This window comes from Oryza glaberrima, chromosome 10, assembly GCF_000147395.1.
Source record: "Oryza glaberrima chromosome 10, OglaRS2, whole genome shotgun sequence".
Lineage (NCBI taxonomy): Eukaryota > Viridiplantae > Streptophyta > Magnoliopsida > Poales > Poaceae > Oryza > Oryza glaberrima.
Genome location: NC_068335.1, coordinates 13,925,774 through 13,942,805, shown reverse-complemented (window position 1 = coordinate 13,942,805; position 17,032 = coordinate 13,925,774). Strand labels below are relative to the sequence as shown.

General features: G+C 49.4%; 1 protein-coding gene across 1 annotated transcript; it reads right to left on the bottom strand.

The window, feature by feature from the left end:
* Positions 1-140: 140 nt before the first annotated feature.
* LOC127753312 (uncharacterized) lies at positions 141-15,204 on the bottom strand. Its single transcript, XM_052278797.1, has 5 exons — positions 15,016-15,204; positions 13,564-13,574; positions 13,250-13,315; positions 416-532; positions 141-350 (listed from the first exon to the last, which is right to left on the bottom strand). The coding sequence occupies exons 1-5, from the start codon at positions 15,202-15,204 to the stop codon at positions 269-271; spliced, it is 465 nt and encodes a 154-aa protein (XP_052134757.1). The 3' UTR covers positions 141-268.
* Positions 15,205-17,032: the final 1,828 nt, after the last annotated feature.

Genomic DNA, 17,032 nt, shown 5'->3' with positions numbered 1-17,032 from the left:
GTTGGCTTCCTGAATTGTGCCTACAAAAACTGAAACAGCATACATACACCCCTGAACATTGTGCCTACAAAAATTGAAGCAACATACACCATCTCCATTCATCAATTTGCTAGAACACAACTAGTTCCAATGGATCCCTCCCATAGAAGCATCTCAAGTTTCACGAATCAAGACTCCCCAAGCCAATACTCTGAGAGTAGTGACCATATCTCACCTCCTACACCCCAATCTCAGTTTCTCTTTGCATCACCAAATTATCTGCAAAACTTCAACCCTTTTGGTCCTCCAATAAATCAGCCACCCTTTGGTCACTCTCCTCCAAGATTTCAAGGCGTTCAACACCAAGGGAGCTGGCTGCCATATACTCCATCAAGCTATCAAGGATTTCATTTACAATAGAGTTTTGGTTCCTTACCAACTATGCAGTTTGGAGCTGCAGCCAACAGGCCACCATCTGTGCTGCAATTTAGCTCTGCAGTTGGTGCTGCAGCCAATACTTCTTCCCATGGATCTGAGTTTAGTTCTCCATGCCCTGCAAGACAAAAAGAGAAACAACATGTCACAATTGAAGAGTCAAGCAGCAGTAGTGAAGAAGAACCAAAGAGGCTGTTGGCGATATGGCATGAGGCCCTTCGACCAAAATCTGCCGAAAGCTATGCGAAGAGTGGGGATTCAAGTCCGAGACGTCAAAGTTAGTCGGGGCGAAGTCCCCCCATGGTAAAGACTACGAAACAAGGACGGCAAGAGGCAAGGGATCACGCGGGTACTTTGCCAAGCCAGAGGCCTCTTGGGCGAAGGATGTAGGGCGAATAGTATATGCCGAAGGGGGACGACTTTGCCTAAGCAAGCTCGCCCCCGCGAGGGCCGAAGAAGCCTTTCCGGCCCATCAAGCCTAGGGGCTGTTGGGCCGACGATCGCCCGACGACCCATCAGGGGCCCATGAACCTCAATTACACTATGTACCCATGTAAATGTCCCTTTCATAGGGGTAATCATGTAAATTCCCCTGTATAACCAAAACCCTAGTAGTAAGAACCTGTAATAGGGGCTATAAATAGTCTCATAGGGCCATGTAATAGGGGGATCCCAAGAAAAATTCTCTAATTAATACATTTTACTTCTTTTCCAACCACTATTGAGTAACCACGTCTTTCGACGTATGCGGTTGTCGTTTTGACAACAGCTGGCGCCGACCGTGGGGACCTCCGAGCGAAACCACTGAGAGCGAATGCCACCGAAGAAGGTCGTGAAGGAGAAGGTTACAAGGCGAAAGGAAAGCGAGCCGGGGCGGATATGGCCGCTAAAGAGGGAGCAGAGCCTTCGGCGTTCGTTGCCGAAGATGGAGGAGCGCCATCTGGTTCTGCACCTGCGCCATCTCTACCGCCTTCGGCCCCTGCCACCTCTGTGCAGGTGCCGAACGTGGCTGACATGGCGAAGGCGGCTGCGGCGGCAAGGGCACTCCAGACCAGGGCGGAGATCCTTTCGACAAGCCAACTGCTGGTGCCCCAAGCTGCTCCGTCGCAGCCGGCAGCGGCCCCAACTGCGCTCACTGCTGTGCAAGCCCAAGTCAACCCTAACCCTGAAACACAAACCGAAGCCGACATGGAAGCCATGCGACAGAACATGACGTGACTCCAAGACATGCTTCGCCAAATGCAAGAACAACAGCAAGCATACGAGGCGGCAAGACGGTCCAAGGTCGCTTCGGCTCCAATCCTCCAGTATTCAGCAGGCTATATCCCACCCCAAGTCTATCCACAAGTGCCAACCCAGCCCCTTCCGCCACAAGTCGCGCAAGCGCCAATGTACTTCGCCGGGTAGCCATCGACCGCAGCAGCGCATCCGGCCTCTCACATGCAACTGCAAGCTCAACCGGTCGCTGCCCAAGTACACCCTCAACCGCCTGGCCAAGCACCACAAACAATGGCAGAAGGGGCTTCGGCTCTGCAGGCGCAGCTCCACGCTTTCCTTCAGCAGCTTAGCCAAACCCACAACATTTCAGGTACAGCCCCTTCGGCTCACCCGGAGGGGAATACAAGTCAAGGTGCGCCTAGTTGGTTGCAGTCGAATCGGCCAGGTCAAGGGGCTTCGCCGTGGAGTCAAGGACCGCAGTTCGACTTCATCAATGCTGCTCAGGCACCAACCATTCGGCCGCAAGCACCAACGTCAGGCTTCGGAGCAAACCAGGTCGCCATGACATGGTCACAGCCAACTTTCGACCCCTCCATGGCGGCTCAGCAAGCATCACCAATCGGAGCGGGGCAGCCGAATGCCATGGCCCAACCTCACGCGCAAGCCGTGATTTCGCCCTTTGCCATGCCGTACCCACAGCAAGGTGCCGTGAACAAAGCGGGGGGGGGGGGGGGGGGGGGGCGAAAAGGGGCTACCGTTGAGTGGGGGAATCAAGAACCGTCCAATCCCACTCCAGTTCAAGTTCCCACCCGTTCCACGCTACTTAGGCGAAACTGACCCAAAGGAATTCCTCTCCATTTATGAGTCTGCGATCGAAGCGGCTCATGGCGACGAAAATACCAAGGCAAAGGTAATACATCTCGCTCTAGGCGGCATCGCCCGTTCTTGGTATTTCAATCTGCCAGCCAATAGCATTTACTCATGGGAGCAATTGCGCGATGTCTTTGTCCTTAACTTTCAAGGTACCTATGAGGAGCCGAAGATGCAACAGCATCTACTCGGCATTTGCCAGAGGCCGGGGGAGTCGATAAGGGAGTACATGCGTCGCTTCTCGCAAGTCCGGTGCCAAGTTCAAGACATAACCGAGGCGTCTGTCATAAACGCCGCTTCGGTTGGTCTACTCAAGGGCGAACTCACAAGAAAAATCGCCAACAAGGAGCCACAGACACTTGAGCACCTACTTCGCATCATTGACGGGTTCGCAAGGGGCGAGGAGGATTCCAAGCGACGGCAAGCTATACAAGCTGAGTATGATAAGGCTTCCGTAGCCGCTGCTCAAGCCCAAGCACAAGTTCAAGTTGCCGAACCACCTCCTCTCATTGTTCGCTAGCCCCAGCCGGCGATCCAAGGACAACCGCCAAGGCAAGGTCAAGCCCCCATGACCTGGAGGAAGTTCAGAACCGACCGTGCGGGCAAGGCTGTGATGGTTGTCGAAGAAGTGCAAGCCCTCCGCAAGGAATTCGACGCCTAGCAAGCAAGCAACCATCAGTAGCCTGTCCGCAAGAAGGTCCGAAAATACCTCTACTGCGCTCTTAGCACACCACGGAGCAATGCCGAAACATTCGGCAACGTGGCAACGCGCAAGATCCAAGGCCGCAGCAGGGAGCAACAGTCGAAGCACCTCGTGAAGTAGCTCAAGAACAGGCACCCCCGGCCGAACAGCGCCAAGATGCACAGCGCAGATTAATCCAAGTGATTACAAGGGCCGACCCGCCAATCCAACTGTCAAAGCGACAAAAGAAGATGCAGTTACGAACGATCCACAATATCACTTCGGCAGGCGAAGGGGCTCCGCAGTATCTGAACCAGCAAATCTCTTTTGGGCCAGAAGATGCCGAAGGAGTAATGTTCCCGCATCAAGATCCTTTGGTGATCTCAGCCGAGATAGCTGGTTTCGAGGTTCGGGGAATCCTAGTCGATGGAGGGAGTTCGGCCGATGTCATTTTCGCATAAGCATATGCCAAGATGGGGTTGCCCACCCTAGCCCTTACCCCAGCGCCAGCCTCGCTCCGTGGTTTCGGCGAAGAAGCAGTTCAAGTTCTTGGCCAAGCACAGTTGTTGGTAGCTTTCGGCACAGGTGAAAACAGGCGCGAAGAACAAGTATTGTTCGACGTTGTTGACATCCCTTACAACTACAACGCCATCTTAGGCCGTGCAACCTTGAACAAGTTCGAAGCTATTTCCCACCACAATTATCTCAAACTCAAGATGCCCGGCCTAACAGGAGTGATAGTGGTCAAGGGGCTTCAGCCTTCGGCCGCTTCTAAAGGTGATCTTGCCATAATCAACAGAACAGTACATAATGTTGAGGCTGAACTGCATGACCGGGTGAAACACGCGCCAAAGCCTGCCCCTCACGGCAAGATAATCAAGATGCAGATTGATGACGCCGACCCTGCAAAGCTCGTATCGCTGGGGGGCGACATGGGCGAAGAAGTGGCGGCAAGCATCCTAGAAGTACTCAAGAAAAACAGTGATATCTTCGCTTGGGGCCCCGATTAGGTAGGAGGTGTTTCGACAAATCTCATCATGCATCACTTGGCAGTTAAGCCGGATGCCAAGCCAAGGAAATAGAAGCTGCGCAAGATGTCCGCTGATCGCCAAGAAGCAGCAAAAGCCGAAGTCCAAAAATTGCTCAAGGCTGGGGTCATCCAAAAGATCGACCATCCTCAGTGGCTGGCGAATCCAGTGCTGGTCCGGAAGTCAAACGGCAAATGGCGCATGTGTGTCGATTTCACAGACCTAAACAAAGCATGTTTGAAGGACGATTTCCCCTTACCACGGATCGACCAGCTCGTGGATTCAACAGCTGGCTGCGAGCTCATGAGCTTCCTGGATGCATATTCCGGCTATCACCAGATCCACATGAACCCGGCCGACATCCCCAAGACAGCCTTCATCACACCATTTGGCACCTTTTGCCACCTCAGGATGCCTTTCGGCCTGAGGAATGCTGGAGCAACCTTCGCCAGACTGGTGTACAAGGTCCTGTACAAGCAGTTGGGGCGAAACGTGGAGGCTTATGTCGATGACATCGTCGTAAAAAGCCGCAAGGCTTTCGACCACGCGTCCGACCTGCAGGAGACCTTCGACAACTTGCGCGCAGCGGGTATGAAACTTAATCTTGAGAAGTGCGTTTTCGGCGTTCGCGCAGGCAAGTTGTTGGGCTTCCTTGTTTCTGAAAGAGGCATCGAGGCGAATCCGGAGAAAATCGATGCCATTCAGCAAATGAAGCCTCCGTCGAGCGTACGTGAAGTACAAAAGCTCGCAGGTCGAATTGCGGCACTCACTCGATTCCTCTCAAAGGCAGCCGAAAGAGGTTTGCCCTTCTTCAAGACCCTCCGGGGTGCGGGAAAATTCAACTGGACACCCGAATGCCAAGCAGCGTTCGACGAGCTAAAGCAATACCTGCAAAGCCCGCCAGCTTTGATCAGCCCAGCACCAGGAAGCGAACTGCTACTATACCTAGCAGCTTCGCTAGTGGCAGTCAGTGCTGCCCTCGTCCAAGAAACAGATTCAGGCCGAAAACCGGTCTATTTCGTCTCCGAAGCATTGCAAAGAGCGAAGACAAGATATATTGAAATGGAAAAGCTTGCTTACGCCCTGGTGATGGCTTCGCGCAAGCTCAAGCATTACTTCCAGGCACATAAAGTCATGGTGCCATTGCAGTACTCTTTGGCCGAAATACTCCGAGGCAAGGAAGTTACTGGCCGGCTTAGCAAGTGGGCGGCAGAGCTATCCCCTTTCGACTTGTATTTTGTTGCCCGGACTACTGTCAAGTCTCAAGTGCTAGCTGACTTCGTAGCCGAATGGACACCAGCATTCGCCCCCGAGCCCGAGCCTGTCGAACAGCCCTGGGTGATGTACTCTGATGGTTCGTGGTCGCACAGGTAGGCAGGCATTGCAGCAGTGCTCACTTCGCCGAATGGTGTGCCGATTCGGTATGCTGCAAGGCTGCAGTTCGACACAACCAACAATGCAGCAGAATATGAAGCCATTCTTCTGGGCCTAAGAAAGGCGAAAGCATTAGGGGTTCGGCACTTGCTAATCCGAACCGACTCCAAGCTGGTTGCAGGGCATGTTGACAAATCCTTCGAGGCAAAAGAAGAAGGAATGAAGTGGTATTTGGAGGCCGTTTGGTCCATGGAAAAGTGCTTCACCGGCATAACGGTCGAACATTTACCTAGAGGCCAGAACGAGGAAGCAGACGCCCTGGCGAAATCTGCTGCCTGTGGAGGCCCACATTCGCCAGGCATCTTTTTTGAAGTCCTATACGCACCAAGTGTGCCTGTGGAAAGCCTGGAGGTCATGACAATCGACCAGGCGAAACTAGGCAAAGATCCATGCGACTGGCGAATACCGTTCGTGAAATACCTTGAAACTGGCTGGCTTCCGGAAGATGAAGCAGAAGCAAAGCGCTTGCAACTCAGAGCCACAAGGTATAAGATGGTCTCAGGCCAGCTATATCGCTCCGGGGTACTTCAACCCTTGCTCCGATGCATCTCTTTCGCCGAAGGCGAGGAAATGGCGAAGGAGTTACACCAGGGGCTTTGTGGTGTGCACCAAGCCGCAAGAACAGTTGCCTCCAAAGTGTTTAGACAAGGAGTTTATTGGCCCATTGTGTTAAAAGTCTGTGTTGAGCAAATCAAGAAGTGCGAAAGTTGCCAGCGTCATGGCCGAAGCAAAGCCGCGCCCCAGTATGAGTTGCAGCCCATCGCACCAATCTGGCCCTTCGCCAGATGGGGACTGGACATCTTCGAGCCATTCCCGGTGGCGCGAAACGGGTACAAGTTCGCAATTGTGGCTGTTGAATACTTCTCTCGATGGATTGAGGCCGAACCCCTCGGAGCGATCACTTCGGCAGCAGTACAGAAGTTTGTATGGAAAAACATTGTTTGCCGTTTCGGAGTACCAAAAGAGTTTATCACTGACAATGGCAAGCAGTTTGACTCTGACAAGTTCAGAGAAATGTGCGAAGGGCTTAACCTGGAAATCAGGTTCGCGTCGGTCGCACACCCACAGTCAAATGGGACGGCCGAACGTACAAATGGTAAGATCCTAGAAGCACTAAAGAAAAGACTTGAGGGGGCAGCAAAGGGCAAATGGCTAGAGGAAATGCTATCTGTACTTTGGGCCCTTCGGACGACCCCCACAAGACCAACCAAGTTCAGCCCGTTCATGCTTCTTTATGGCGACGAGGCAATGACCCAATAGAGCTAGGGGCTAACTCACCAAGGGTGACGTTCTCTAGGGGCGAAGAGGGGCGCGAGGTGTCGCTCGAACTCTTGGAGAGGGTAAGAGTCGAAGCACTCGAGCACATGCGCAAGTATGCCACAGGCACTTCGGCAACTTACAACAAAAAAGTTCGACCGACGGAGCTGTTGCCTGGTCATCTTGTCTTAAGGAAAAAGGCGAACCCGATAGCCGTTGGCAAGCTTGAATCGAAGTGGGAAGGACCATACCTCATCAAGCACAAGTCCAGGACAGGGTCCTTTCAACTGGCGACACTGGAAGGCGAAGAGTTCGACCATTCCTGGAACGCTGCCTCTCTCAAATGTTTTTATGTCTAGAACGGGTGGCACCCAAATTGCCAACTTGTAAAAATGTATATATCGTTATGTAAGCCCTTCGGCACTATGTAAGCCTTTCGGCAAGAAAAAAAAGAGGAAAATGAAAAAAAGACAAAAAAACTGGATGTAGGGCTATTATCCACCATGGAGGCCCGAACCAGTATAAAATCTCTGTGTCCTCTGCCCTCTTTTTATTTGTTTGTGCGATTGATAATTTGCGGAAAAACCCCAAGCCAAACGCCTGATCAGCGAAAAAGGCCAGGGGGGCAAAACGAATCGGCCGAAGCATCGCTCGCCGAACGATTGAAACCGCAAAAGCTTGTTTCAGAGAACAACTAGCCGAACACCGTTACACTCGATCAAAAGGAAAGCACGAGTGCTTCCTACAACGTAGAACAAAGCGAATCGAAAACGGAAGCCGAAAGCTGAAAAGTCAAAACCTATTTCGCTAATATATGCAAAGGGGCCGACACGTTCCGACCCAACGAAAAGCACGCGAAGTGACAATGCAAAGATAGCGAAAAGGAAATAAAACACACCTTTATTGATTTTAAATAAAAATGTATCGAAGAATACAAACCCATCACAACGATACAAGTGAAAGGAAAAGAGCAATGGCGTTACAGCCCAGCTTACAGATAAATTACTTCTTCGCCCCCGCGATCACTCTCTCTCTCTAAGGAATAATTAGGCGAACTAGGTTCGTCATCACTACTAATATCATACACAACCCTAAGAGGAGAAGGGGGCAAAACACAGACTAGACTGTAACGACGCTGGGAGATCGCCTCCTGCCGATCAGTCTTCTGATAGTTTCGCCAAAAGCGAGCCATATCCTCCAAACGTCTTGAATGGACAAGATCGTAGTCTTCTAAGTTCGCCTGGGGTGCGCCCGAAGCCACCCGACAACCTTAAAAACCTTATAGCTGCGGCCGTTTATCACCATTTCATGATAAACAGGCCGAAATGGGCATCGCACCTTCGGCAAATCCTTAAATGCCACAAATTCTCGTTTTGATTTTGCCAACTCCCAGAAGGGGGTCAAATGCACAACTTTCGGCGAACACCCTGGTAGACATTGCAAATAGGGCAAAAGACGAATTGCATAGTGAGAATAGGCGAAAAAAGAGAAAGTATTGCATAATGCGAAATGGGTATAATCATAAATACGCCAAAGACTTCGACCACAAAAAAAGTGGCTAAGAGAATCATATATTCAAAATATCCAAGGGGCTATATTTTGGCTACAATAAGGAGGGTTAGCGGCATCCTGCCGAATATACATCGTTCGCCATTCCTGGCAAACACAAAAAGAAGAAGGGAAACTACAAAAATCTAAGGAAGGGGCGGAGGGCCTCACACCTCTGGGTGATCCTAGGCATCGCCTCCACCCCCTTCAGCTGCCGCGTCCTCTTCTTCGCACCAGTCTGCCGCCTCTGCCTTCGCCAGTTGCTCCAAAAGGCGCGCCTTGGCGGTGGACCGGCCGTCTTTCTACCAGAACTGTTTTCGCCACACACGAAGCTCGGGCGAAATGTTCTGCGCACTGATCTCCCAGTCCTCCTTCGCATAGTTAGGGAATTCGGCGACGTGCTCACAGCCGAACTGTTGCAGAAGGCCCATAGTAAAAGCCGCCGATACACGCGCACAGCAATCGCCGTATGCATTGGAGCAGTCCGAAACCGAACCACTGGCCTGCTGAGTCCACTCGGAGAAGTCGAAGTCTGAGGCATCTTCGGCAGGGACCCCTCGCACCTTTGCACCCATGTCAGTAAGGGCGAGGCAAAGCGTTTGGCACGCCGTTCTCGCGGATTCGGTAGTTTTCGCCATCTCCCGTGAAAACCGCTGTGACTCTGCCGCAGCGTTCGCTTCGGCCTTGCTAACCTCCAGGCGAAGAGCCTCCATCTTTGGCTCGTTAAGATTATAATAATTCGTCAGCACGGTGGAATGGGCTTTTTCTTTCTTCAAATCGGCCTGGAGGCGATCAACCTCAGCTATGGCCTCTCTTTCTTTCTCCAGTTCGGCCTTGAGGCGATCGACCTCGGCCCTAGCTTCCTTTCCTTTCTCCAACTCGGATTGGAGCCGCTTGTTTTCGGCTTTCGCCTCTTTCAGGGTGTTGGCGAGGGCCTTCAGCTGCAAGTTCTTGCGGCCTATTTCGTCATCCTTGGCCCGAAGACGGTTCTTGAATCCGTCAAGACGGGCCCGCACGGTTCGCTCTGTCGAACAGTGAGCTGCAAGAATCTGGATGCAAGGTAGGAACGGGCGAAGAGAACAAATGTTAATTATGTGGCATGTAAAAAAGAAGAGGAAAATCAGGAAGAGAGAAAAAGCATACCCGAACCACCAAGTTTTTAATAGCAGAACACCCCTCATCAAACTCATTCAATTCGGTGAATAAGCTCGGGGTGCTGGCAGGTAAGACAAGATTGCTTACTCCCTCCACAAAGGGAATAAGGTCTGCCCGGGTCTCGAAATCGCCAGGGGCGAAATGGGGCGCCGCAAGGGAATACTCCGAGGCAGATGTTTCGACGGCCGAACCCTTCCCCTTCGCTTTGACTAGTGGTGAAACAACCGGTTGACGTAGAGGGCTACCGAAGATCCTCGCCGCAGTTGTCACGATTCGTTCTGCGGAGGTTGAAGCCCCGACGGCCGCGCTACCGCCTGCCCCACCAGCGCCGAGGGAAAGAATGGGGGCGGTCGAAAGGTCCAGGCTATGGCCAGTGGGCGAAGTCGGAGTCTCGTCAGAAGACTCGTCGTCACTGAAGACGTGAGCGACATCGACAAGTCCTTTCTTTTTTGAGATCTTTTTGACCGGACCTCCCTTCGCCGCCCTGCCTGCCGAAAACGCAATTAGCGCCTTCGCCCCATCCAAATCCTTTCGGCGAAGGGGGGAGCTGTTCGACTCCACCCCGGTCTCGTTGTGACCTGGACTTGGAGTAGGAGTGTAGCCAGGGGTGTCGACGCGGTTTTCGACCGCCCCGTCCGCGGCCTTTTCGGCCACGACCTCCGCCTCCTCATCTTCCTCTCGTTCCTCCTCGCCGTCACGCTCTTCGACGTCCTCCTCATCGTCGGCGTCGGAATCGGACGAAGCAGGAACCCTTCGCTTCCTAGGGGCAAGCTTCACTTGCCCACGCGTTCGCTTTCGCGAAGGTCCTACATCGTCGTCCGCCTTGTGGGGGTTCACCCGTGGAGGCAATTCGCCATTGTAAACCCGGTTCGCCTGGCCAGCTGCTTGTTGCGTCAGCAGCTGGCTATACTCGACGACTGACACGTCGCCGATCATCCTACGGGCTTCGGCGTCAGCCTGGTCGAGGGTCAACACTGCAAAAATAACAGGTGTAGCCACATCAAGCATCGAACAAAGCAAAATAACAAAAGCAGGAGTGTGTAGCGAAAGAGCACTCTTACCGTTCGTTCCCTCGGGGAGAACCAACTTCGGCAAACCATCAACCTCTTCGCCTTGATCTACTGCGACTTGCCATGATTGAGAGAGGGGAAAGATGCGAACTAAGGCGGGAGCAAACCTTACGCAGCAGAGCGAACCGTGCCTCCATAGCGCCGTCCACGGCGATCTTGGGTTTTCGGTTCGGCGCAATCGCCCTACGCTGGCACCGGAGGGCCTTCGCTGAGTCAGAACCAGCCTCGAAGGGGATGGTGTGGTAAAACCACCTCGCCATCCAATGGCGGTCCTACTTCGACATGGCGGCATTCACCGGCCAGAGATCGGACCGCTCGGGGCGAACATTAAAGTTTACGCTCCCGAACACTGTTTTCTTCGTCCCAGCCGGGGTAATCACCGTCTTCGAATTCATGGTGGCGAAAAATATGGGGCCGAAAAGTTCGGCGCTAGGCTCAAAACCGGAAGTCCGGCACACCGAGTCGAAGATAGCGATCCGGACCAGCGCCGATGGGCTTAACTGTGGGAGCTCTACCTGGAAAAGGCGAAGGATCTCCGGCAACAACGTGTTGCAAGGAAACCGGAGCCCCGCCTCGAAAAACATGGTGAACACCACCGTCCGGTTGTCGACGGGCTTCGGTACAACGGCTTTCCCCGAGGTGAAAGCCTGTCCCTCGACTAACGCCTCAGAGCTGACCAACTTCCCTAGCTTATTGTCGTCTATGAGAGAAATCCCTAAGTAGGCGGTGGTGTCGTCGTCAATCCGGCCGGGGTCGGGCCCTTTCGCCGAAGAGGGGTTAGGCTTGCGGGGAGCCATGACGAAGGATGTATGCAGTGGCGAAGGGTGTGTGCAGTGGCGAACAAAGGAAACGAACGAAAGTTCTAAAGGGCCAAAGGGTGCCATGAGAGCAAGAACGGAGGAAGAGAGCGCGAGCGGTGAAAGTGACAAGTCTGGCGGTGAAAAGAGGATGGGGGGAGAATATATAGCCCACCCAGGCAACGGTTCGCCTACCCACCAGTAATAAAGCACCACGTGTCGCGAGGGTAGGCGAAACGGTAAATTCCTATCGACCGGCTACATAATAAAAAGCCCACAAAGAGAAGGCCCATTACTGTTCCTTTTGGCCCGGGAAAGATAAAAATAATATACAACCACCCACAGGAGGCGAAGAGCGGCAAAACAATACCAGCCGCAAAGACAATAAACTTTATTTGCAGGAACAATGAAGGTTTTGGAACGAGCATCGATCGAAAGGGGGCGCCACATACCATACCACATGGTTTGCACGGTCTCGGCCGAAGCTCCAATCTCACCCTTGCCTGTGAGGGGCTTGTTGGCGGTATGGCATGAGGCCGTTCGACCAAAATCTGCCGTATGTACATATATATATATATATGTATGTATGTATGTACATATATATATATATATGTATATATATATATATATATATATATTCAAGCCGAGACGTCAAAGTTAGTTGGGGCGAATTCCCCCCATGGCGAAGACTACGGAACAAGGACGGCGAGAGGCAAGGGATCACGCGGGTACTCTGCCAAGCCAGAGGCCTCTTGGGCGAAGGATGCAGGGCGAAGAGTATATGCCAAAGGGGGACGACTTCGCCAAAGCAAAGCTCGCCCCCGTGAGGGCCGAAGAAGCCTTTCCGGCCCATCAAGCCTAGGGGCTGTTGGGCCGACAATCGCCCGACGACCCATCAGGGGCCCATGAACCTCAATTACACTATGTACCCATGTAAATGTCCCTTTTATAGGGGTAACCATGTAAATTTCCCTGTATAACCAAAACCCTAGTAGTAAGAACCTGTAATAGGGGCTATAAATAGTCTCATAGGGCCATGTAATAGGGGGATCCCAAGAAAAATTCTCTAATTAATACACTTTACTTCTTTTCCAAGCACTGTTGAGTAACCACGTCTTTCGACGTATGCGGTTGTCGTTTCGACAACAGAGGCGTACACGCATAAATTGGACTGAAGAAGAGAATCTACGCCTTCTTAGCTATTGGATACATCACTCAACTGATCCTGTAAAAGGCATCGACAGGAAATCAGAATATTACTGGAAAGCTGTAGCTGATGAGTTCAACACCAACACGCCAACAAATGGACACAAGAGGTCAGTCAAGCAACTGAAGACACATTGGGGTGATGTGAAGAGAGATATAACAAAGTTATGTGGAGTATATGGTAGACTTAAAGCTACCTGGAAGAGTGGGCAATCTGATGACATGGTCATGAACTCAGCCCATGCGATATTCAAAAAAGAAAACAAGGACAAACCTTTCACCTTGAAGTACATGTGGAGAGAGGTCAAGGATTTGCCTAAATGGTGTAGAATAGTCCTGGAAATAAGAGGACCAAGGTTTCATCATCAGAAGCATACACTTCTTCATCTAACCAAGACACAGAGGAGGAAACCATTAGCAAAGGCCAGGCTAAAAGGAAAAGGAATAGATGCTGCACCATCTCCTTTGGGCAACCAACCAAGTCAGAATATGATTCTATATCATGAAGCTATGTCACTTAAAGCAACAACAATGATAAAATCAGCAAAAGAGAAGAAGTACCAGACTTACTTAAAACTGTTGGAGAAAGATACTTCAAACTTCAGTGAAACACAGCACAAGAGGCATGAAGGAGTCCTGGACCAATTAGCAAAAGAACTTGCTGGGGAGTAAATAATCAGCAAGTGATGCTTGTGCTACCATTACCTATTGTGCTTGTCATATTTAGAGGTGTTGAAAGTGTAATTTTCATATTTAGAAGTGTTGTAAATCTATTTGTAACCCTTAAGTTAGCTATTGTAATAGGTCGGTGCTCTATATTGTATGGCCATGTTGTTAGTGTATGTGTAAGCCAAATTAATCCTATTGAACAGTAGAGAAATCACCTTTGTTTATCCTTAGTTTTGATCCATGTCAAGGTCCATGACAGTTGTGGAACAGGGCATAAAGCAAAATAATATCAGTACATTATAACTGTTGTGGAACAGGGCATAAAGCAAAATATTGCTGTTGAGAAAAAGACAAACAAAGTACAGTTGTTGAGAAAAAGACAAACAAAATATAGTTGTTGAGAAAGGTGGCAAACAAAATATAGCTGTTGAGATAAAGCAATAGATAGCTATTGGTATTTAGCAGCTATAAATATGAGATGCAGTCTAGGACACCACTCCCTCATTCATACAACACACACTCCCTCATTCCAGAAAAGAAGATGTCCAGTGACTCTCAAGATAAATCTAGTCATTCAGATGAGTCTATAGAGGCTCAGCTTGAAGCTGAGCTTGAGGCAGAGCTTGAAGGTGAGCTGGGGGCTGAATTGGAAGCAGAATCAGCTAGTACCTCTATTCGGCGTGGGGGTTACACACGGAGGTACATCAATAGAGATCATCAAGATGATCACAACAGATTGTTTGCTAAATACTATTCTGCCAATCCCTTGTACACCGATAATCAATTCCGTAGGAGATTTCGCATGAGATAGCATCTATTTTTGCACATAGTTGAAGCTCTAGGTGTTTGGTCTCCATATTTTCGTCTACGGCGAGATGCATTTGGAAAGGTGGGTCTATCACCACTGCAAAAATGTACAGCTGCCATCAGAATGTTAGCATATGGTTCACCAGCTGATCTTATGGATGAAACATTTGGGGTCACTGAAAGCACAACACTAGAGTGTTTGATTTATTTTGCTAAGGGTGTAAGAGTTATATTTGGCTAACAATATCTATGAAAGCCTACTAATGAAGATATTCAATGTTTACTTCAAGTAGCACATGGGCGTGGATTCCCTGGGATGTTGGGTTGTCTTGACTGCATGCATTGGGAGTGGCAGAATTGCCCAGTAGCATGGAAGGGGCAATTTACACGTGGTGATTATAAGGTACCTACTATAATGCTAGAAGCGGTAGCATCTTATGACATATGGATTTGGCATGCTTTTTTTGGAGCAGCTGGTTCAAACAATGATATTAATGTTTTGGACCAATCACCATTGTTCACCGAACAGCTACAAGGCAGAGCACCTGCCGTTCAGTTCAGTATTAATGGGACACAATACAATATGGGATACTATCTAGCTGACGGTTTATATCCAGACTGGGCCACATTTGTTAAAACAATCAACAGACCTCTAAGTGCTAAGCATAAATTGTTTGCAGCTCATCAAGAAGGAGCAAGAAAAGATGTGGAACGAGCTTTCGGGGTTTTGCAAAAATGTTGGGCCATCATACGTCACCCAGCATGGCTATGGGAATGGGAACAACTTGCAGATATCATGTATGCATGTGTTATTTTGCACAACATGATAGTAGAGGATGAGAGAGGCATCTACGACATACCCGATGACAACACATATGAACAAGGACATTCCCCGCATTTAACAGGACTTGATCATGGACCAGTCCATGGATTCTTAGAGGTCCTAGAAAAAGATACGGAAATTCGTGATTAACAAGCTCATCATCGTCTGAAGGAAGATTTGATAGAGCATATATGGCAAAAGTTCGGTGGTCATCGACAGCAACCATGAGAAAAAAATGCCTATCAGCCTTTTACTTTGCTAGTTTGCCTTAGCCATGTAATTTAGGACTGTCAGTTTGTTTTCCATAACTTGTATTCGTAAGTAGGATTATCGTCAATACTTTTACTTTGTCATGAATCTTGTACTTGACTAGTTAATTATCAAGGTTCCTGTAAAAGGCATGCGTTTAATTGTCCTCATTATAGAAAATGAACTAAGTCTTACGTGAATATTCACGCAAAGGAGAGATGCACATATGAGTATTATTGAGTACTACAGGAAGCATCATGATAACAAAAAAATAATAAAAAAAAGAACAATTGACTATGAATAGGAAGGAACAATACCAGATGTACCCAATGGTCCAGGTGCATGCGTGCTGCAGCTTCTGCTCCGGCTACCCGTCGACGGTCGTTCGCCTTCATCTCCATCTGTGCACCGCCGCAGCCTCCAGAGCAAATTCGCGAGGCCGTGGTGCCTAGATCTGAGCCCATCGTGAAGGTAGCCGCACTGAAAAAAAATACATGAACGAGGAGTGAGCAATCTGGGGTGACGGAGGGGAAGACCAATGGGAGGAGCGATGCTGCGTGCACCTCAGGATATGGAGGGCGATAGAAATGGCTGGTGCGCTGCCGGCGGCAGAAAATAGCGTGTGCAGTGGCGGCGTGGGGACTTTAGGTCAGGAATTGGGGGGCGGCGACAACGGCGGACAGGGCATGCGGCGGCGTGGGGACTTTTCAGGAATCGGGGGCGGTGGTGAGGGCTGGTGCGGCGGTGGCGGAGAGGTCGTGCAGCGGCGCAGGATGGGGCGAGATTTGGGGGCAGCGATAGATGAGGAGTCGGACTCTCGAACCTGCGCGAAGGAAACGAGAATAAGTCGCGGCTGATTTTTTTTATCTTCAGTGGGAACCACCTTAAATTACTTACATTGTGGTGGTTTCTATAAATATGGACTCCCATATGTGGGTCCCACATCTATGGACTAGTTTGCCAAATACATTAGAACATTATCAGCAGACTATTAGACAGTGAGAACCAAATCAACTTTTTTTTAAAAAAAAACACAATATAATACTACCTCCATCCCAAAATGTTTGACGCCGTTGACTTTTTTAAAAATGTTTGACCGTTCATCTTATTCAAAAAAATTTAACTAATTGTTAATTCTTTTTCTACATTTGATTTATTGTTAAATATACTTTTATGTATACATATAGTTTTACACATATCACAAAAGTTTTTGAATAAAACGAACGGTCAAACATGTTTAAAAAAGTCAACGGTGTCAAACATTTAGGGAAGTAGGGAGTATATTGCATCTAGTGTACCATTGTCAAATGCACCAATTAGACTAATTATCATGAAACGAACACATCTATTTATCAAAGAAGAGCACAATTAATTTACTTTTGATGACTTAATCCTATCATGTATCACAAAATACTTCTGTTTTTTTTTCAATTGAAGAAATACATGTCACATGCCCACACCACAACCACCCAATCTAATCTAGTACCACCTACAAACACAAAATAGACGTCACTGTTGGCTTTGCATGTACAAAATATGACAATCCTTCCAGTAGATTTCTCCATCCATTACGTCGAAAAAAAGATTTCTCTATCCAATGCAAGCTATCCTACATATAGTTCTTCAACAAAATGTGAAACATTGCCACAATTGGTTCAGCTATCAGCCACATCCCACCTAGAAAAGACGTTTAACATAATAAGCACAAGGGGAAATGCTGCATAATCATTTTGTAACACCGAAAGTTTTTTTAAAAAAAACTATCATAAGGAAAAGGTGATTTGTTTTTCTGAAGAGTGTAACTT